The sequence below is a fragment of the Geotrypetes seraphini genome, chromosome 12 (assembly GCF_902459505.1).
Source record: "Geotrypetes seraphini chromosome 12, aGeoSer1.1, whole genome shotgun sequence".
Taxonomy (NCBI): domain Eukaryota; kingdom Metazoa; phylum Chordata; class Amphibia; order Gymnophiona; family Dermophiidae; genus Geotrypetes; species Geotrypetes seraphini.
In genome coordinates, this window is record NC_047095.1 from 21361278 (window position 1) to 21382829 (window position 21552).

The following is a 21552-nucleotide window of genomic DNA, read 5'->3' on the forward strand; positions in this document are numbered from 1 at the left end:
TGCTGCGGTTCAGCTGGGCGACTTTTTTACGGCTCTCGATCTCCAGGAGGCTTCGTGTTGTGATTCTCAGTCAGCATTATCTATTTCAGGCGCTGACTTCGGCTTGGCTAGGGCACTGTGCACCTTTTTCAAAGGTGGTGGTGGCAGTCTTTCTTCAAAAGGAGGGCATCTGGGTTTATCTCTACCTGGATGATTGGTTGATCCCGGCTTCTTCCTGTCAAAGTCTGCAGGTAACTCAGAGGGTGGTTTTTTTTTTTTTTTTTTTTCTTCAGTCATTGGGCTGGGTAGTAAACTTTCCGAAAAGTTCCCTCATCCCTTCTCAATCATTTGTGCACCTAGGAGTACTATTTGACACAGCCCAGGAGAGAGTCTTTATGCCTGAGGACAGGGGCAAGAAGTTGCAGTCGCAGATTCGGCTGCTGACTCAGGTGTCACGTCCCTGGGAGTGGGATTTTGTCCATGTGCTGTGCTCTATGGTGGCTCTGTAGGTGTTCCCCTGGGTCCGCTTTCACATGAGGCCTCTTCAGCAGTTTCTTCTTTCCCGATGGTCTCCAGTGTCTCAGGATTACAAGCGGGTCCTCCGATGGACACCCCAGGCCTTGTAAAGCATGGATTGGTAGATGGACAGTGCCATTCTGTTCAAGGGGATGCCCCTTGTGACCCCGGCATGGCTGGTGGTCACGATGGATACCACCCGAATGGGCTGGGGGGGCTCAGTGCCTGCAGGCTTCGACGCAGGGAGTGTGGCCGCAGGAGGAGGCTCAGTGGTCCTTCAGTCTTCTGCAAATAATGATCAGACTGGCTCTCCTGGCGTTTCGGACTCTGATTCAGGGCGGGCTAACCAGGGTCCTCTCAGACAGTGACACGGTGTTCGCCTATATCGACAGGCAAGGGAGCATGAGGAAGACCGCAACTAGCTCAGGAGGCACGGATTCTGCTTCTGTGTGCCGAGTTTTTCCGTTTTCTGTCGGTGGCTCACATTGCAGGGACGGCCAATGTTCGAGCAGACTTTCTTAGCAGAAATCATCTTCTAGACCCAGGGGATTGGGAACTGGCCCAGGAAGTGTTCCAACTCATAGTTTGGTAGGGGTTTCCAGAGTTGGACCTCATGGCCTTGGTTTGCAATGCGAAACTCCCTCGTTTTTTCAGCTGACATCGGGAACCAAATTCAGAGCGGGTGGACAAGTTGGCTCTTCCGTGACCTTCGGGGAGCCTTATGTATGTTTTTCATCCCTGGCTGATTATAGGCCGGGTGTTGCATTGCATTGCTCGCTTCAGGGGAATGGTAGTCTTTGTGGCTCTGGATTGGCCTTGCCATCTATGGTATGCGGATCTGCTAGGTCTGACGACGGGTTTTCCCATCGTTCTTCCAGTGACGCTGTACTTGCTGATGCAGGGTCTGGTTCGGAGGGGGATCCCTCCCACTTTGGTCTTGCGGCCTGGCTATTTTCGGAATAGGTTAGGGTTACCCTACTGCAGGCCAGGTAGAGATCTGTGTCCACAACTTATGCCAGAGTTTGGAGAGTATTTGGGTCTTGGTGTAGTCGGTGGGGTCTTTTCCCTTTCTCAGGCTTACCTGTCGCACATTCTTGACTTTCTTCAGGACGCAGTATCTACAGGGTTAACATTCATTTCCCTCAAAGTTCAGGTGGTGGCCATTGCCTGTTCCAGGGGCCGAGTGTCTCTCTTCCTTGGCTTCTTCCAGATGTGGTGCGCTTCCTGAAGGGGTGCAGCAGATTTGCCCTCCAATCTGGACAGGATTTCCACAAAGGAGTCTTCAACTGATACTTGATGGCTTGTATTCGAACCCTTGTGCATGGCTTTTTTCAAGAATGTCACCCTGTAGGCTTTGCTAAAATCTAAATGTGGTGTATTTAGATTTTAGCAAAGCCTTTAACAGTGTTCCACACAGATGTCTAATAAATAAACTGAGTGCCCTTGGGATGGGTCCCAAAGTGACGGGCTGGGTCAGGAACTGGTTGAGTGGAAGGCGACAGAGGGTAGTGATCAATGGAGATCGCTCTGAGGAAAGGGATGTTATCAGTGGTGTGCCTCAAGGTTCTGTTCTTGGGCCTGTTATTTTTAACATTTTTATAAATGATATTGTTGAAGGGTTGTTGGGTAAGATTTGCCTCTTTGTGGATACCACCAAAATCTGCAATAGAGTAGACACACCGGATGGTGTAAATAACATGAAGAAAGACCTAGCGAAGCTTGAAGAATGGTCTGAAATTTGGCAGCTAAAATTTAGTGCTAAGAAATGCAAGGTCATGCATTTGGACTGCAAAATCCAGAGGGAACGGTACAGTTTAGGGGGTGAAGAACTTATGTGCACAACAGAAGAGCGGGACTTGGGTATGATTGTATGTGATGATCTTAAGGTGGCCAAACAGGTTGGAAAGGTGATGGCAAAAACTCGAAGAATGCTAGGTTGCATAGGGAGAAGTATGGCCAGTAGGAAAAAGGAGGTGCCCCTGTATAAGACTTTGGTGAGACCTCATCACTAATAATAATACCCTAAGCGCGCATGCGCACTCCTACCTGCGTGTTCCGTGATCTGTAGGTCCGTGGCCCCGCATGTGCAGTAGAAGGACTCAGCAATGGTTTCTTTTGCGCATGCGAGGCACTTTAAGCAGGGATACACGTACGCAACTCCCCCCTCCCGACCTCACTCCAACTAGACAACGACCCCACACTCATGGCCCCCAGGTAATGTTCTGCGGCCCGCGATCTGGCCGGCTCCCTTACACTCCCTGGCCAAAGTTATTTTTAAGTTCAAAGCTGCAGCAGCAGCTCCTCTCACTAGCTGCACCTGAGTTGGAGAAGGCTTCCGACGCTGGCGGGGATCATGAGAGGAGCCGCTGTGGCAGCTTTAAACTTAAAAGTAACTCTGGCAAGGGACTAAGGGAGCTGGCTATAAACAACCAACTGCTGGGAAGGGACGGGGAGGGGGAATGCTGCTGCTGCTGCACAGGGACGGGGAGGGGGAGGGAAATGCTGATGCACAGGGACGGGGAGGGGGAGGGAAATGCTGATGCACAGGGAAGTGGGGTGGGAGAGGGAAATGCTGATGCACAGGGAAATGGAGGGGGAGGGAATGCTGCTGCGGCTGCTACATAGGGAAGTGTGGGGGAGGGAAATGCCGCTGCACAGGAGAGTGCGGTGGGGGAGGGAAATGCTGCTGCACAGGGAAATGGATGGGAAGGGAATGCTGCGGCTGCTGCACATGGAAATGGGGGGGGGAGAAATGCTGCTGCTACATAGGGGGCAGGGAGACAGATAGAAAGAAAGACAGACAGAAACAGCGGTAGGGAGACAGAAAGAAAGGAAGAAAGACATAGGGGCAGGGAGAGAGAAAGACAGACAAAGGGGGCCAGGGAGAGAGAAACAGACAGAAAGAAAGACAGACAGTGGCAGGGAGAGAAACAGAAAGAAAAACAGGGGCAGGGAAAGAGACAGAAAGAAAGACATACATACAGACATATATTCTAATACCCGTTAATGTAACGGGCTTAAAGACTAGTTTAGAATATTGTGTATAATTCTGGAGACCGCACCTTCAAAAAGATATAAAAAGGATGGCGTCAGTCCAGAGGAAGGCTACTAAAATGGTGTGTGGTCTTTGTCATAAGGTGTATGGGGACAGACTTAATGAACTCAATCTGCACACTTTGTGGGAAAGGCAGGAGAGGGGAGATATGATAGAAACGTGTAAATACCTACGTGATGTAAATGCACATGAGTCGAGTCTCATTTGAAAGGAAGCTGTGGAATGAGAGGGCATAGGATGAGGTGACGGAGACAGAGACTATGTCTGAATTCAAGAAAGCTTGGGATAGGCACGTGGGATCGCTTAGAGATAATGTTTGCTGCAGATGGGCATACTCGAAGGGCCATTTGACCTTTATCTACCATCATGTTTCTATGTTATGTTTCATTGTTGTGTTTTGGGTATTACCTAGATTGGTAAAGCCAAATAGAAATATAATTAGTGAAAATAAGCAATTCGTATTACTTAAAATTGTGGAGGATGGGTTTGGAGAGCTGTGAAGTTCTGAAGGTTAAGCTTCTTGGGAGGTAAAAAGAGTTAGGTATTAGGTGGTTGAGGGACTCTTTATTCTCTGGTCACTGGTCATTGCTGTTCAAAGGTGTGTGCTAAAGAACACGCCTTTGGTTTGTGCTTTAGGCAGTATCCTCCCTAACGTCTTTTAGCTGGGCACTCCACCTGGCTAAGGCCCAAATTCACTAAGCAAACCGATCGGTATACACGATTCACTAACCTGTATAGCGGCATGCAAAATAGGCAGGGATGCGAATCACTAACCATTTTTTCAAATCTGACTGGGCTCAGAAAAAGCGACTGCTGGGGACAAGTCGCAAACGTCTTTCCTACTCTCCTGCTCTCTGCCGGCCCTGAATCTCTCTTGCCTGCCGCCCCGATGTTGTTCCCTGATCTTTCCTGCCTGCTCTGCCCCGAATCGCTGCCCTGCTCGTCCCCAGATTTCTCCTGCCTGCCACCCTGAACCTCTCCTACCCTTCTTCACACTACGATCCCATGGTTTTAACCCGTGGGTTAAAACCAGAGGTCCTGGCCTATGTAAAAAAGTTAAAATTTTTTTAAAAAAAATATCATGGCATGCGCTGCTCCCCCCCCCCCCCCCCGTGCCGATGCTCCCTCGCACTTCCGATGCCCCTGCACACTGATGCACTGGGGCCTGGGGCGCCTCAGCCAATCATGGCCTTAGGCCCCTCCCTGTGCATCAGATGATGCATCGGGGCATGGCCTAAGGCCGCACTCATCGTTGGAGGAGGCGTGGAGCAGGACGGGCTGAGAATCCCTCCTGCTCCCAACAATATTAAGGTACGAGGAGGAAATGGGCTTTGCCCAGTCATCCTACTGGCCTCGGAGGAGGCCTGGAGCAGGAGGGAATGAGTACCCCTCCTGCTCCCAATGATTCTTAAAGGTAGGGGGGAGCGGGTGGGCCGGGCCCGGCCGTCTGTCCGTCCTGTCGGCCTAGCAGGGCCGCGTTTGGGGGGTAGGTATTTTGCAGGGGTTTTGGGAGGGAGAAAGCAGTTCTGGGGGGGCTTTATTTTTTTTTTAAACGAGCAGATATTTTGCATGTGTAAAACACGCAAAATATCTGCCCGATTAAAAAAAAAAAAAAAATTACAAGCCCTGACAGCAGAGACACGAGGCTGCTTCTCCTGTCACTACTGTCAGGGTCTGTGCATGAGTGGGGATCGCATATTTGCGATCCCTGCTCGCAAATGGGGGTGTTTCTCCGCCCCCATTTGAATATGACTGATTTGTGAATCAGTCAGACCTGCCCAAATCTGAAACGGATTGTTCCGATTCGGGTAGGTTGGTGAATCTAGGCCTAATTTAGGTGAGCGCCCATCTGTTTCCTCTGCTGCGGTCCCACCCCTGGAATAGTATTATGTGCGTAATAATACCTGACCAAACACTAATATTGCAAGATGTCTGTTTACAGTGTACTCTGTGATCAAGCATCTTACTGGCTATTATTGATACAAAACAAATCCAAGTCACAATTGTTTTGAGCACCAGGGTTAAGTTGATAGTCTGTGGAGGGGTTTCTTTTCTCGTTAGATTTGGCCTGCTTAGTGCCCAGGTTCTGCTCTGTCATGACAGCTGCCCTTCCCCGCTTGTTATTAGCTCAGGCTGGGGGCACGGGGCGGCGAGTGAGGAAGGGGGGAGGCGGCTGAAGTTCGGAAACAAAACACAGGAGAGCAGAGCAGTCCCAGGCTTTGCATCTAGTCCAGATACCGCTGCTCCCCAGCGTCTATCTTTACTCATCACCACCAGCTTCAGGACGCAAGCGGTCACCCAAACCCTGAGTCATCACGGGAGTTGTAGTTTCCCCCTTGTCTGTTTTGTTTTTGTTTTGTTACATGCCTGAAAGCACGCAGCTGTCGGACAGGAAGAAGGGGGAAACACAAGGCAGGGGGGCATGTCCTAATATCTTAGTCTAGCCACTGGCATACAGAAGCCCGTAACCTGAAAGTGCATTCCTCGCTCATGCCCCTTATTCCCTGTCACTAACCATGCTCGTGCTCACTACTTTTTCTATACTCATTTTTCAAGCGGCCCGCAGCTTTTGGGCTGGTCTTGCAAGTTAGCGAGACTTTGAGAGCAACTCGAGAAGGGTAGGGGAAGGAGCGGAGCTCTGCAGCGTGTACGGTTTCAAATTCCTCGCGAGAGGCAGATGGTGCTGGACGGTGGCAAGGTTCAAAGCAAGGTGAAGTGAGTGACCTGACTAACTGGGGAGCCAGCGAGGGACAAAATATGCAGTGACTCCAGGTTTTATATATTTTATTTTTGGCTCATGCCTCTTTAGTGTTGTAATAGGTATTCTCCTGGGCTGTGCCTGGAAAACGTTATAATGGAACATAGTGGTTCTGAGCCCAGTCTTTGGAGCACTCTTAGTCGGGTTTTCAGGGGCTAATTAGATCTATGCGTTTTGAAGGTACTGAGAGCAAAACTCTCACACGAGTTGCCATTTTCATAGGAGGCAGCTCATAGGTGCCGATGGGTTCAGATGACTCCCAATATTGAACAAGCTCCTTGTATTGGATCTGGACACTGGGTGGGGGAAGAGAGAGAGACAGAAAAGGACCTTGAGGAGGGGTGGGAAAGCAGACTTGAAACAAAAGGGAGGGGGAAGACAGGGCAGATGCTGGACTAGAGGGGGTAGATAGGGGAAACACCCTGAGCTGAGGGGGGAGAGATGCCAGGCCCTGGGGAGGGGGAAGACAAAGATAGTGAGAGAGACAGAAAGACCTGGAACAAAGATGGGAGGACTTGAAATGTTAACAGAAGGAAGATAGAGAGAAAGGGAGAAACCTGAAACAAAGGGGAGGCAGAAGAGAGGGGGCAGATGTTGGACTTGGGGGTGTATAGAGGGAAGAGAGAGAAAGAGACTGCAGAGGTGGAAAGATTCTGAACCAGGGAGGGAAGGAGGAAGAGAGAGAGGTAGAGAAAGACTTGGACGAAAGGAGAACAAATGCTATACATGGGAGTGGGTGGGTGTTGTAAGCAGAAGACAGACAAAGGGAGATAGACCAAAGGGGAAAGACAGGATGTAGATGCTGGACTATGGGAAGTATGCAGACAGAGGGGGGGGAGACCCTGAGGAAGAACAGAGAGATGCAAGATCATAACAGAGGAGGGAGAGAGAGGAAGACATGTTGCCAATGGGGGGGTGGAGGAGAGAGGAAGAAAAGTTGACTCATGGAGGGACAGAGAGAGATGTTGGTTGGGGAAGGGAATGAGGTCTGGAGGAGAAGCATGCAGGAGAGAGAAAAAAATGTTGGATGCACTGTCAGAAGGAAGTGGACTATGCTGTGTCACTAGTAGCAGCCACTGCAAGAAAGAATGCCCCAAGATGAAGACTTACAAGAGCTCAGCAGTGTAATGATGTGCCAAGTTTGTGTAGTCAACTGTTACTGTAGTCAAATCTTAACATCTACCTCTCCAACTGGGCTGAATGCTGTTTGATAATGTTTCCCTAGTTCAAAAGGAAACTGTTTTTTTACACTGGGCAACAATAAATATTAAAATCTTAAAAAAAAAAAAAAAAAACTAATTAAATCACCAGACAAGAAAAATAGCAAAAATGATTTTATTTTCAATTTTGTGATCGAAATATGTCAGTTTTGAGAGTTTATAATCTGCTATCTATATTTTGCACTATATTTGTCTATTTTCTTATAGTTGTTACTGAGGTGATATTGCATATTTTAGTCATCTGCCTTAACATTTTCTCTGCATTCAGTGTGCTTTGGGTTGTTTTGTTTTTTTTTTTTAATTTTGTGGTTACCATTATGAAGTAATAAGATTATATTGTGTATACATGAAAAGTTAATGGAAGAAATTGCATTAAAATTAGTACTATTATGGTGGGGTCAGGGGCGGAGCTTAGGCTGGGGTACTCAGTTGGTTAGATGGGGGGTGCTTGGCTTGAAGAAGCTGAGAAACACTGGTCTAGGTGACTTATGTAGTTCACTCAATAAGGGCCCATTTTACAAAGCCACACTAGCAATTCTCCCATGGCAAATGCACTAAAGTCCATTTAATCCCTATGGGCTTGAGTTCTGCTATGGCAGAATTGCTATCGCAGCTTTGCATAAGGAGCCCTAAGGCAGGAACTATATTGTCTCTGTGCTATGTCTTAAACAAAAACCAGATTGCTGGGGATACAAAGCATTAACTGATTCAACATGAGTTTGAAGTTGGTTGAATACCACTCTCAAGTACGGTAGTTTTGAAAGAAATGGAAGGTTTGATACTGACCAGGAATTATTCAGAATAAAAGGATCTTTATTACTTTTTTTTCAAGTGTGGCTTAAATGCTAAGAACACTGCTTAAGTGTCAAACCTTAAAAAAGAAAGTCATATTGAGCATTGGAAAATAATAACAATTAACTAATAAAAATAGTGCACATTTAATTTTCCCCACCACCAAATTTCTCCGTCCCGTCCTGCCCTACCTGGCTAATTTTTCATGCCACCCTGCTGGAATAAATTTCTGGGGTGAACACTGCTTAGGCAATTTGCTGAGTGACTGTGTGCTGCTGGGCGCAGTGCCTTAATAGACACCACTACGTCTCCTGGTTGGAGGGAGGGGTAGAGTGAGCTCCCATGCTCAACTCCCCAGTCTAAGTCCAAAGTCAGATCAGACAGCTTAGGTGAAGTTGTGCCGCTCCAAATGGATTTCTGACTCAATCTGCTCTTCTAGCTGGTATTGCTATGTCTCTTGGGTAGGAGGGTGTGTGTGTGTAATGGTGGAGCAAGCTCCTACACCCGACTCCCCAGTCCTGGTCCAAAGTTGGGTTTGGCATCTCAGGTGGAATAGAGCTGCTGCAAATGGTCTCAGTCAGATTAGCTTGAATATGATTATACTAGTGTTTAAGCCCGTTACATTAACGGGTGCTAGAATATATGGCTGTCTGTCTTTCTTTCTTTATGTCTCTCTCCCTGCTCCTGTTTCTTTCTTCCTTTCTTTCTGTCTTTCTCCCTCCTGCAATTTTTTTCTCTCCTGGCACCCTTTGCCTGTCTGTCTTTATTTCTGTGTCTCTCTGGTCCCCTGTCTGTCTTTATTTCTGTCTGTCTCTCTCCCTAGCCTCCTTTGTCTGTCTGTATTTCTTTCTGTGTCTCCCCCCCCCCCCCCACTTTCCTTTGCAGAAGCAGCAGTGCTATTTCCCTTCCCCTCCAGATCCCTGTGAAGTAGTAGCAGCATTTCCCCCCACCCACCCCCCATTCCCTTCTCTCCCCCCCCACTTTCCTTTGCAGAAGCAGCAGCGGTATTTCTCTTTCCCTCCAGGTCCTTGCTGAAGCAGTAGCAGCATTTTCCCCCCCCCCCCATTCCCTTCTCTCCCCCCCACTTTATTTTGCAGAAGCAGCTGTGATATTTCCCTTCCCCTCCAGATCTCTGAGAAGTAGTAGCAGCATTTCCCCCCCACCCACCCCCCCATTCCCTTCTCTCCCCCCCCACTTTCCTTTGCAGAAGCAGCAGCGGTATTTCTCTTTCCCTCCAGGTCCTTGCTGAAGCAGTAGCAGCATTTTCCCCCACCCACCCCCCATTCCCTTCTCTCCCCTACCACCACTTTCCTTTGCAGAAGCAGCAGCGGTTTTCCCTTCCCCTCCAGGTCCCTGCTGAGTAGTAGAAACATTTTCCCCCACCCCCCATTCCCTTCTTACCTTGAGCTGCCCTGCTCCGTTCGGCCCCTCCCCCTTCCCTTCCCGTGTGCTGGCCTGCTGCGGCTGAAGTTTTTTTTTCGGCGACTCCTCCTGTTAAAACTCCCCCCCCCTCCCGCAACCGCTCCTGTTCAAAGCGGCCTGCTGAGGTTCGCGGCCGCTGTAACGAACCTCGCAGGCCGCTCTCCAACTCGGTAGTATGTTCCCTCTGACGCGATTGCGTCAGAGGGAACGTGCTACCATGTGGAGAGCGGCCTGCGAGGTTCGTTACAGCGGCCGCGAACCTCAGCAGGCCGCTTTGAACAGGAGCGGTAGCGGCTGTTGCAGGAGGATTTGGGGGGGGGGGGATTCTTGAGCGGCGGCAGGACCATGAGGCGGGATTGAGTTTTTCGGCTTCCCCTATCTGGGGAAACCGCCGTGCCGAACTGAGCTGCGGTGGGGCCGTAGTAAGCGCGGGGCATGCTGCAGTCTTGGCGGCCACGGACATACGGATCATGGAAGCACGCTGATAAGACTGCGCATGCGCCGCCTACGGTTTTATTATATAGATAGTTGATCTGTTGGAATCCAGTGGTAATGATTAATGAAGGTGGAGGGAGTTGGCACACTTTATGGAAGGGTTTGGGCATAATTCTGTTTCGGTCCTCTTTGATCTGCACGAAGGACCGTGTAAAGGGTCCTTTGGTGAGGCCCACCTGAGTTTTGTTACTTTAAGGCTGCTGGACCTGCGGTTTCTCATCAGCGACAGGGCTTCTGGGACCGGCAATGTGCTCCTGCTGGTGGGGTAGGAAAGAGTACTCCCTTCTTACCCTATCTCTTGCTGTAGATTGGAGAGTCCCGCCTGGTTCCTGTGGCTTTAAGGCTGCAAGAATAACTGTTTCTCATTGGGTGGGGCTTCTGGGACTGGCAAAGTGCTTCTGCTAGTAGAGTAGGAAGGGACTGGATGGAATGCTCCCTTCCTACCCTGCTGAATCCTTGCTGCAGATTGGAGAGGCCCTCCTTGGTCTTCAGGCCTTAAGGCTGCAGGAACCACCATTTCTTGTCGGGGGTGGGGCTTCTGGTATTGGAAACATGCTCCTACCAGTGGGGTAGGAAAAGATCTGATAGAGTGCTCACTTCTTCTGCTGCCAATCTGAATGATCAGCAGGGTAAGAAGACAGACCATAAGACCATAAAATTGCCACCAAGCTTTTATTTGAAAATAAGGCAAACATTTAACACTTCAGGCAAACATTTAACACTTCAGGCACTTTAAACACAAACTCGCCTGCACTGGCTGATATGTCTCTGCCTCAAATTTTCATATAGGACAGATGTAAAATAAAATAGGTGTGTCTAATTAACAAAGGTTTCTTTTTTAGTAGTCTCTCCTCAATCGAGTAGACTGCCATAACTCATGCTCACTGATAAATGCACGTTGTTCCATGCCAGTAATTTAACTGGTCACACACATTTTCACCATATCATCTATAGCAGGGGTAGGGAACTCCGGTCCTTGAGAGCCGTATTCCAGTCGGGTTTTCAGGATTTCCCCAATGAATATGCATGAGATCTATTTGCATGCACTGCTTTCAATGCATATTCATTGAGGAAATCCTGAAAACCAGACTGGAATACGGCTCTCGAGGACCGGAGTTCCCTACCCCTGATCTATAGGGATTATTTCTCTGGTATTTACAAGGTCTTCATCACTACTATCCTCATGTGTTTATTTAACATCTTTTCAACAATCTCATCACTGAAAGAATGCACAACAGGTGCATCTGTATTAATATTCAGCACTTCATTAATACCAGCTGCCTTTAATTTATTAACATTTTCAGATGACTTCTGGCATAAGCAGTGAGATTATCAGCGTTTCATCACTGACTTGAAAACCTTCAAAAGTCTTACTCTGCAGCAGGGGTCCCCAACCACTGGTCTGCGGACTGGTACTGGGCATGGGCTGTGCTGAACCGGGCCATACAGAAAGAAAACTGTAGTGTCCTGCTACAATCACAACTTTTTTTTTTTTTATGTATTTAATGCCCGGATTCTCTAACTGGCACCATGTTGGCGGCTGCCTTTAAAGCAGCTACCGATCGTGTGACAATCACCTGATAATGTCAGAGAATTGCACCTCAAGCACTTATATAGGTGCAATTCACACAGAGAGACACCACGTTTCTGGAGCCTGTCTTTGCTGGGGGATCCCAAAAATAGTCTACAGTTTTCCATCAGCTGATCACGGCAGGGGAATCTCTGATCAGCTGAGCTGGCAGTCTCCCTGAAACTGAGGTTTTGGGGAGTCCTGCCTGATTGGGGATTCCCATGCTGAGTTTAGCTGAACCAGCAAGGAGATCCCCGATTCCTCTCCCTTCTTACCAACCGAACCCCAGCACCCCTCCAAATAGAGCCCCCTCCTACTGAATCTGACACCCCTGTAATTTCCACACACCCTCCTTGTAACTTTGTTTGGAAAACTTGCAGGGGGATGCCCACTCCCTCCTGCTGGCAGGCCAGTCTCTTTAAAATGATGGGCCTTCCCCTTCCCAGTGCAACCTGGAGAGTCTGGCTATATTAAGATAATTGTGCTGTGAAACTGTTTACTATATACCACTGTGAGATTCACTGGTGGCTAAATTCTAACTAGTAACTGATTAATTGTCCAATTGAATATCTGGATCAGGAACTATGAACTAACAAGTGATGCATTGTTTCAACTGAATGAGAGTTCAATTGAATTCTGAACTAACAAGCAGGGGGAAGGTTGTTTTTTTCCCCCCTATGATTAAAGAGGGGAGGCTACTCTGAGACATGTTGAGAGTTGTAATGCTCCCAATCTGAAGCTTTCCTACCTTCTTTAAAAACTGTGTCTACAGACTCTGTAGTTGAATAAGTGTGGGTTTCTCATACAGTATTTTGTTCTTGTATGTTTTTGGACCACATTTTTTATATAAATTGCTTATTAGACAGTTGAATTTTTCTTTACATTTATTATAGCTTTTGTTGCTTCGTCTGTAACTATTCTACTGCATATGCATTTCCTGAGCTATCAATTGTCTCTGCAGCAAATAAGACATTCACCTCTTCTGTTCCACAAGCACATAAACAGGATCATTGTGAACGTTATTCCACCCAACAAGACTTAGGTTAACAATTTTACCCTCTAGAGCTGCTGCACATTGTTCCATTTCTCTGTCATATACTTTATCTCATATGAGGAAAGACCAAATAGATTCAGTTTGGAAAGAGATGGCTGAGGGGAGATATGATTGAAGTCTACAAAATCCTGACTGGTATAGAACAAGTAAAAGATAAATCAATTTTTTATTCCATCAAAATTTACAAAGACCAAGGCAGCGTTTCTCAAGACGTGGTACACGTACTCTTAGGGGTACACGAGCCATTTGTTAGGGGTATGCAGTAGTGCTGCCTGATTCATTGAATGGATTTGTAACCTACCACCCCGGGTCAGAGGCAGGCAGCATGTGGGAATTGCTGTCGATACCGCAACAAGATTGCTGATTCCCCCCCCCCCTCTTCCCCTTGCCTCCAATTCGATGCGATTTGGTTCGCCACTGACTCCAACCTAAAGTAGCAGTGGTAAACAGTCTGCTCCTGGTCTGCCCGCTTGGGTCTTCCTTCTGCTGCGTCACTAATGACATCACTGATGACACAGCAGAGGGGAAGCCTTTGCAGGCTGCTTTAGGTCAGGAGAGGGGGGTGAATCAGCATCAAATCGGAGGCGGGGGAATTGGCATTGAATCTCATCGCGGTATCGACAGCAATTCCCACGCGCTGCCTGCTGCTGACTCGGAAGTTTCTTTGCGGCAGAGGGGAGTCTTCCAGGTTAGCAGTAGGTAGCACGAGAGAGTTACTGCTAATACCGCGACCTGAAGAAGCAAGCCTTTGGAGTACAGGGAAGGAGAGGAAGGATATCTGATGGCACAGGGGGAGGGAAGAGGTAAGAGGAAGAAAATCTGGTGGCACAGAGGGAGGGGGAGGGTGAGAAGGAAAGATGGGGGAGTTGAGGGAGACATGCATGGTGAGGGGAGAAGAAATTGCAAATAATGGAGGAGAGGAAGTAAAGATGGTACATGGAGAAGAATAGAGAGATTTGACACAGCACAAGGAAGGGAGAGAGAGAGAGGTGTTGGGCATGGGGGTAGATGAGAGGAGATGCAGGAGGTGAAATGGGAGAAGGAGGGGGATGTTGGATCTAGGAGTAGAATGAAGTGATGGCAAGATGCACAGAATTCTGCCAGATTTAAACAAAGAGGTAGAAAGGGGTGAGAGTGAGAAATGTTGGATATGGTGGTGGAGAATGGAGAGAGAACAGAGCGACAGATTGAAAGGGATGCAAGGGAAGGAATGTTGGACATAGTGATGGAGAGAAAGATGTGGCATGGTGCTGGAGAGGGCTGATAGAAGGAGAAATGGGCATGGGGCTGGTGGGCAATGGTGAGAAATGCTGCACGTGTTCCAGGGGATGAGGTAGGGAGAAATGGACTAATGGAGGGACAGAGAAAGATGTTGGTTGGGGAAGGGAATGAGGTCTGGAGGAGAGGAAGCATGCAGGAGACAGAAAGAAAGAAATATTGGATGCACAGTCGGAAGGAAGTGCAACCAGAGACTCAGGAAATCACCAGACAACAAAGTAGGAAAATTATTTTATTTTCAATTTAGTGATCAAAATGTGTCCATTTTGAGAATTTATATTGCTGTCTATATTTTGCACTATAGTTTTCTGTTTTTCTGTAGTTATTGCTGAGGTGACGTTGCATATTTTAAAGTCATTTGCCTTGACCTCTTTGGGAAAAAACCCTGAGTATAAATAATTAACATTTTCTTTGCATAGAAACATATAAGATGACGGCAGAAAAGAGCCACGGCCCAACAAGTGATCCCACATGCTTATTCCATTTTTTCTTAAAGTCCAGCGTGCTGCTGGCCTGAATTACCTGCAGTGGAAGACTATTCCAATGATCAACCACCCTTTTGGTGAAGAAGTACTTCCTGGTGTCACTATGAAATCTCCAACCCCTGAGTTTCAATGGATGTCCTCTTGTCGCCGTAGGTTCTTTAAGAAAAAAGATATTCTCTTCTACCTCAATACGGCCCGTGACATATTTGAACATGTCTCCCCTCTCTCTACGCTACTCGAGTGAGTATAGCTGCAACTTACCAGCCTTTCCTCATACGGGAGATCCTTGAGTCCTGAGACCATCCTGGTGGCCATTCACTGAACCGACTCCATTCTCTGCACATCTTTTTGATAATGCGGTCTCCAGAATTGTACACAATATTCCAGATGAGGTCTCACCATGGATCTGTACAAGGGCACTATAACTTCGGTCTTCCGGCTAACAAAGCTTCTTCGGATACAACCCATCATTTGTCTAGCCTTGGATGAAGCTTTCTCCACTTGATTGGCAGACTTCATGTCTTCGCTAATGATTACTCCCAAGTCCCGTTCTGCTGTAGTTCTTGCTAAGGTCTCACCATTTAGGGTGTAAGTTCTGAATGAATTTCTGTTGCCAAGGTGCATGACCTTACACTTTTTGGCATTAAAACTTAGTTACCAAGTTGAGGACCAATGTTCCAGTAAGAGTAGGTCCTGTGTCATGCAGTCGGGCACTGTGCTTTTACCTACTATGTTGCATAGTTTGGCGTCATCGGAGAATAATGCAAATTTCCCTCGAAGCTCTTGAGCCAGGTCCCTTACGAAGATATTAAATAGGATCGGACCCAAGACCGAACCCTTTGGCACTCCACTGATCACTTCTGACGTTTCGGAGAGAGTACCGTTCACTACCAACCTCTGAAGTCTACCACTGAGCCAGTCTTCTACCCATGCAGTTAATGTTTCTCCTAATCTTATCAAACTCATCTTGCTCAATAACCTGCAGTGTGAGACACTATCAAAAGCCTTGCTGAAGTCCAGGTACACGACATGCAGGGACTTCCCCATATCCAGCTTTTTAGTTACCTAGTCAAAGAAGCTGATCAGATTGGATTGGCAGGACCTTCCCTTTGTAAATCTATGTTGATGGGGGTCTTGTAAATTCTCGTCATTCAGGATCGTATCTAGTTTGTGTTTGATTAGTGTTTCCATAATTTTACACATTATTGATGTGACACGGTCTGTAGTTTTCAGCCTCCATCCTGCATCCCTTTTTGTGGAGTGGAATGACGTTAGCTGTTTTCCAGTCCACTGGGACTCTTCCTGTACTCAGGAAAAGATTGAAGATCGCAGATAGCGGTTCCACTAGGACGTCACTCAACTCTCTAAGCACCCTGGGATGTAGTTTGTCAGGTCCCATGACTTTGTTCACTTTGAGCCTTGAAAGTTCGTAGTAGATGCTGCTGGACGTAAACTCAAAATCTCAAAACAGGACTTCTGAGCTTTCCCTTGTCTGCAGCTGTGGACTGGATCCTGGCACCTCGCAGGTAAAGACTGAGCAGAAGTGTTCATTTAGTAATTCAGCTTTATCAGAGTCCGATTCTACATAGTTCCTGTCTGGTTTCTTAAGGCACACAATCTCGTCCATATTCCTTTTTCTGTCACTGATATACCTGAAGAAGGATTTATCCCCTTTTTTAATGTTCTCTGCTAGATTCTCTTCCATCCGGAGTTTGGCCTTTCTGACTGCTGCTTTGACGGCTCTAGACTTGGCCAGATAGTCTTCTTTGGTCTCTCGTTTTCCTGATTGTTTGCAGGAGATAAATGCTTTTTTCTTCTTTTTTACGAGGTCCAAGATCTCCGCAGAGAACCACTGAGGTTTATTGTTCCTCCGCCGTTTACTTACTGTTTTTATGTAGAGGTTGGTTGCTTCGTGTAGGGTAGATTTCAGAGCTGACCACATTGCCTCTACATTTGTGGTTTTTTTTTAATTTTGTGGTTACCATTAAGTATTAATAAGACAATATTGTGTGTATATGAAAAATGGATGGAAGAAATTGCATTATAATTAGTACTAATATTATGGGGGTGGGGTCTAGGGTGGAGCTTGGGCGGAGCTTGGGCGGGGGTACTCTGTTGATATTTGTTAGACTTAGAGCAGTGGTTCTTAATCTTGTTGGAGGTACTGAACCCCACCAGTTTCATATGCATGTTCACCGAACCCTTCTTTATTGGAAAAATAAAATATGATTTTTACAAATTCAAAACATAGGTATACAGTGAGGGAAAAAATAACATCAATTTTGAAAACAAAAAAGTTCTCCTATATTTCGAATAATAATAACATAATAATGAAATTTACTGCAAATCAGTGTGACTTCTGCTGTTGCCTCTCAGAGACCAGTTCAGAAATGCGCGGCTCTCATGTCATTTTCGCAACAGTCTGTTCCTTTTCTTCGTTTTTATGTCCAGCATCCTCGAAAAGGATTGCTCGCAAAGATATGTTGTAACAAACGGTATGAAAATTTCCAGAGCTTTCTTAGCAATAACAGGGTACGTTACCAATTGTTGACACCAAAACGTTGAGAGCGTTGTTGTTCTGAAGAGTTGCTGTTGAACCTGGCTCTGCTGAATTTCAATGATTTCATCGAGATATTCATCATTGACATCTGTTGTCTCAAAACTAAACGTGAACGGCTGTCTCACCCATGCTGGATATGACTCTCTTGTAGGGAAGTATCCGTCGAGAGACTTTGCAAGCTCATCTAAGTGCGTGGCAATAGTTTGCTTCAGTTCCGCGGGTACAGAAATGTCTCCGATTCCAGATACATCTTCGATCTTACTTACACAGTTGTCTAGCAGGGGAAAGTTTGCGAAGTTATCGTTTTCTGTTCGTCGTTTCCATAATGGTAGCTTTTTTTGAAAAGCTTTCAGGTTTTCTTCCGCTTCGATGATGTTGACTCCACCACCCTGCATCTGCTTATTGAGATGATTGAGAGCTGCAAAGATATCAGCCATGTATGCTAAAATGAGAATGAACTCAGAATTTTTGAAGCAATCTGCATGACAATGTTGCTGCTCTTGCAAAAACAGAGCTAATTCCACACGCATGGCAAAAACACGTTTCAGCACCTGTCCCCGGGATAACCACCGAACGTTAGAATTGTACAGAAGTACCTCGAATTCAGATCCCATTTCTTTACACAGCTCCTTGAAGATGCGGTGCTTCAGAGCATTATTTCGCACATAGTTCACGCATTCCACAACAATTTTTAAAACTTCTGCCAGTATTGGAGGCAAGGTTTTTGTTGCCAACGCATGCCTATGCAGAATGCAATGCGTAACAATGATGTGTGGTGCATCGGCATTCACTAGCGCACCAAAACCGGACTTTCTTCCGAGCATGGCTGGAGCTCCGTCCGAACAAACTGCAGAAACAATATCCCACGAAAGATTGTTGTCTTTGAAGAAGTCATCCACAAGTTTCTTCACATCAGTTGCCTTAGTTGTTGTTGTAAGAGGCTTACAAAATAAAAAAACTTCCTTTATCACGTCGTCTTTCACATAGCGCATGAATACTGCAAGCTGGCTTAGATTGGAAACGTCTGTGGTCTCGTCGAGTTGAAGGCTGAATTTTGCCGGGCTTGAAATCAGATCTGCAACTACTTGAGCCAAGATGTCTTAGCTCATGTCCTCTATTCTGTTGCTGCTGATGTCATTTGAAAGAGGAATTTCAGATAACTGAACTTCAGCCGCTTTTCCCAGCATGATATTCGCCATCTTCAACACAGCTGGTTTTATGAGTGTTTCACCAATGGTGTGTAGTTTGCCCTGCTTTGCGATCAGGTAAGCAACTTCGTACGATGCTGTGAGGATCGGTTTGTTGATGGTTACAAAGCCGAGAACAGGCAGAGTAGCCTTTTCATCGAATCTTGCTCTCTTCACCTTGAATTCAGAGAGCGTTGTGTTCTTGTATTTTCCATCTCCATGCAGCTTAAGGAAGTGTTCCCTTAGTTTTGCCGGAGCTAGACTAGAATTACTCAACTTGGTATTGCAAATCATGCAATTAGGACGCTGACTCCCATCACGTTCCGTTATACATGTGAATCCATATCGTACATATTTGTCCGACCACTTTCGTATTTTGCTCGACATAGTTAGTAAGGGATTAAAATATTAAGATAGGTATCACACGACGTACCATCACAACAGTTACAATTCGACTACTGTGCACATCAAATACCCTGCAGCACAGATAGGCCAAGCGATGTTGCGTGATCACCTGCAGCCAATTATGGACAAGCGGGGTGTATCATCACGAATCGTAAGCGCTTCGGTCATGTTCAATCATATATCAGTTAAATCACAAATTTTGATCAGGAATTGATTGATGTATATAAGGCGTTAGTTACAGATTGATAGATCAAGAAACCGAGTACACGATCAGTCTTGATCAAAATCACTGAATAACTGATAGATGATTGAACGTGACCGAAGCGCTATATGAGTCGGAGGTGTGTTTTGACCTCCGCCGAACCCGCGAGACGTCAGAGAAAGGGCGGGACTGCCGGAAGAGGAAGCAGTGCAGACGCAGGGCTCAGAGAAGGGGCTGGACCGCCGGCAGAGGAAGCAGCAGGACAACGGTAGGCAGCTTCTCCATGATGGGGGTGGGGGGTGGGGAGGCTTTCGGGGTGCGAGCGGTCCTTCGGGGTGGGGGGGTGGGTTCGAGTGCGAGCGGTCCTTCGGGGTGGGAGTGCGAGCGGTCCTGCGGGGTGAATCGGATGTCGGGGGAGGGGGAACTATGTAAAAAAAATGTGTACAACGCGCTCACGAATATAACGCACATGGTTATACTCGGTTTGTAAAATCGTGTATAACGCACACGTTATATGCGTGAAAATACGGTAATCAAAAATAGATTTTTAACAGGAAATAACTACCTTTTAATAATAATAATAATAATTTTATTGTTTATATACAGCCAAAGTAGTTCGAGGCGGTTTACAATAAAGAAGAGCTGGACATACAGCAAAAAAAAACAATGAAGTCTGAGTACATGAATATTTGTACAGAATAAGGTAACATAGTAGGGGCGGGTTTACAATAAAAAGTAGGTCGAGGCGATTTACAATAAGAAGGGCTGGTCATACAATGTGGGATAAGCAGTGAAGACTTAAATTCTAGGAATTCTTGGTCACAAATCGGTTGAACATGTTGGTTTTAACTAGTTTTCTGAAGTTGAAGTATGTTGAGGAGTGCATGATGCTGCTGCTTAGCCAGTCGTTCTGGAGACTTACTTGGAAGGCAAGTGTTTGTCAAGGAATCTTTTGTATCGGCAGGTTTTTATTGTAGGGTGGCTAAACATGTTTGATTAGAGCTATTTGAAATGAAATACAAAAGTATGGGCCTGTTTTACAAAGTCACGCTAGCGGCTGCTGCATGGCAACAGCCCCGAAACCTTTAAATCTCTGTGGGCTTCGGGGCCGTTACTGCGCTGCAGTCGCTAGCACGGCTTTGTAAAACAGGCCCTATGTGAGCTAGAAATGAGATTTTCTCTATTTTGGGTAGAAATCAATTATACCAAAAATTACCCAAATAAATTTGGTTGTATACTTTTTCAATTACAGAAAATCAAGATGGTTTACATCAAATTGTCCATGAACGTCTGGGTGAACTGCTACGTGTGTTGAAAGCTGTGATAAATAAACATCAAGCCCTCAATTCAGTCGATATTCTTGGTGCTGCAGGAATGGTCATTGCAAAGGTGAAAGGTAAGGATGTAATATGCAATTGCTTTTTAAAATTCTTCACTTTATACATTCTTTCTACTTTATACATATAAATATACTTAGTTCACCCTAGTAGTGGTTGTGTGTCTAGGCCAGTAAGTATGTTCATTGGGCATAGGTGGGCCAAAATTATGCCTGCCCATATTGAATCCCTGGATAAACAGGATCCAGCCAGGGTTTTGGAACAAGACAGAAGGGGAAATGGGCTAGCCTATGCAATACAATTGTGTAGGTTGAAGTGAAGGGGATATCACTAGATGAGTGTGCCAGCCAGCTGGCTGTGTGCCTTGGAAAAGTACAGCTGAGCAGTAATCAGTGATGAAGTAAGAAGAGAATAAAAGGAGTATAGAGAGGGGTTGAGCAAGGGAGTAAAGAGGAAGCTGTGTATGGTAGTAGTTTGATATACTGTCATTAAAATATATGGCAGAAGTTTACAGCACTGTAGATTATAATTTAAAATGATAAATGTACATTATAATTATTACACAATATTAAAATATAAAGAAATTATGTTAGTACCTTGATAATCTTTTCCAGTAGATAGGTGTGTCATTCTGGACAAATGGGCAGTTTCCCATTGTCCTGAGCTTTGCAGAAGGATTCCACTCCAGATTTTTTCTGTAACCCTCTTACTTCACTGAGATCTCTACTGCCACCTACAGTTAGTTTCAAAGCATGCAAGTACTCCTCCAAGAACAGGTGAAGCAAGGAAAATGGGAAAACTTAACAAACACACAATAGTTCTGCTCTAATAAATGAATAGATGGAGATTAACCAAACCCAACAGAAGCATCAAAAGGAGCTCATGTAGTACCCCTGTAGATGCAAAAAACAGACTATATGCAATTCTTTATGGCCCAAAGGGTTGACTGACATCCAAGATATATAATTGTAGAAGATTAAATAGAATGAGGCAGTAGGTAGGCATAGGAAGGACAGGGCAGGGGTCCAGAATGACACACCTATCTACTGGAAAAGATATTAGGGTAAGAACATAATGGCCAATAGGAAAAAGGAGGTATTGATGCCCCTGTATAAGACTGGTGAGACTTCATTTAGAATATTGTGTACAGTTCTGGAGACCGCACCTTCAAAAAGATATAAAAAAGATGGAGTTGGTCCAGAGGAAGGCTACTAAAATGGTGAGAGGTCTTTGTCAT

General features: G+C 46.1%; 1 protein-coding gene across 3 annotated transcripts in view; it reads left to right on the forward strand.

The window, feature by feature from the left end:
- Positions 1–21552, forward strand: part of ARHGAP29 (Rho GTPase activating protein 29) — a 258004-nt gene that overhangs the window by 62076 nt on the left and 174376 nt on the right. For all 3 annotated transcript variants that reach the window (XM_033915737.1, XM_033915739.1, XM_033915738.1), the window contains exon 3: positions 20231–20374. In XM_033915737.1, coding sequence (XP_033771628.1) covers positions 20231–20374 — 144 coding nt within the window. The remainder of the gene's footprint in view (positions 1–20230; positions 20375–21552) is intronic.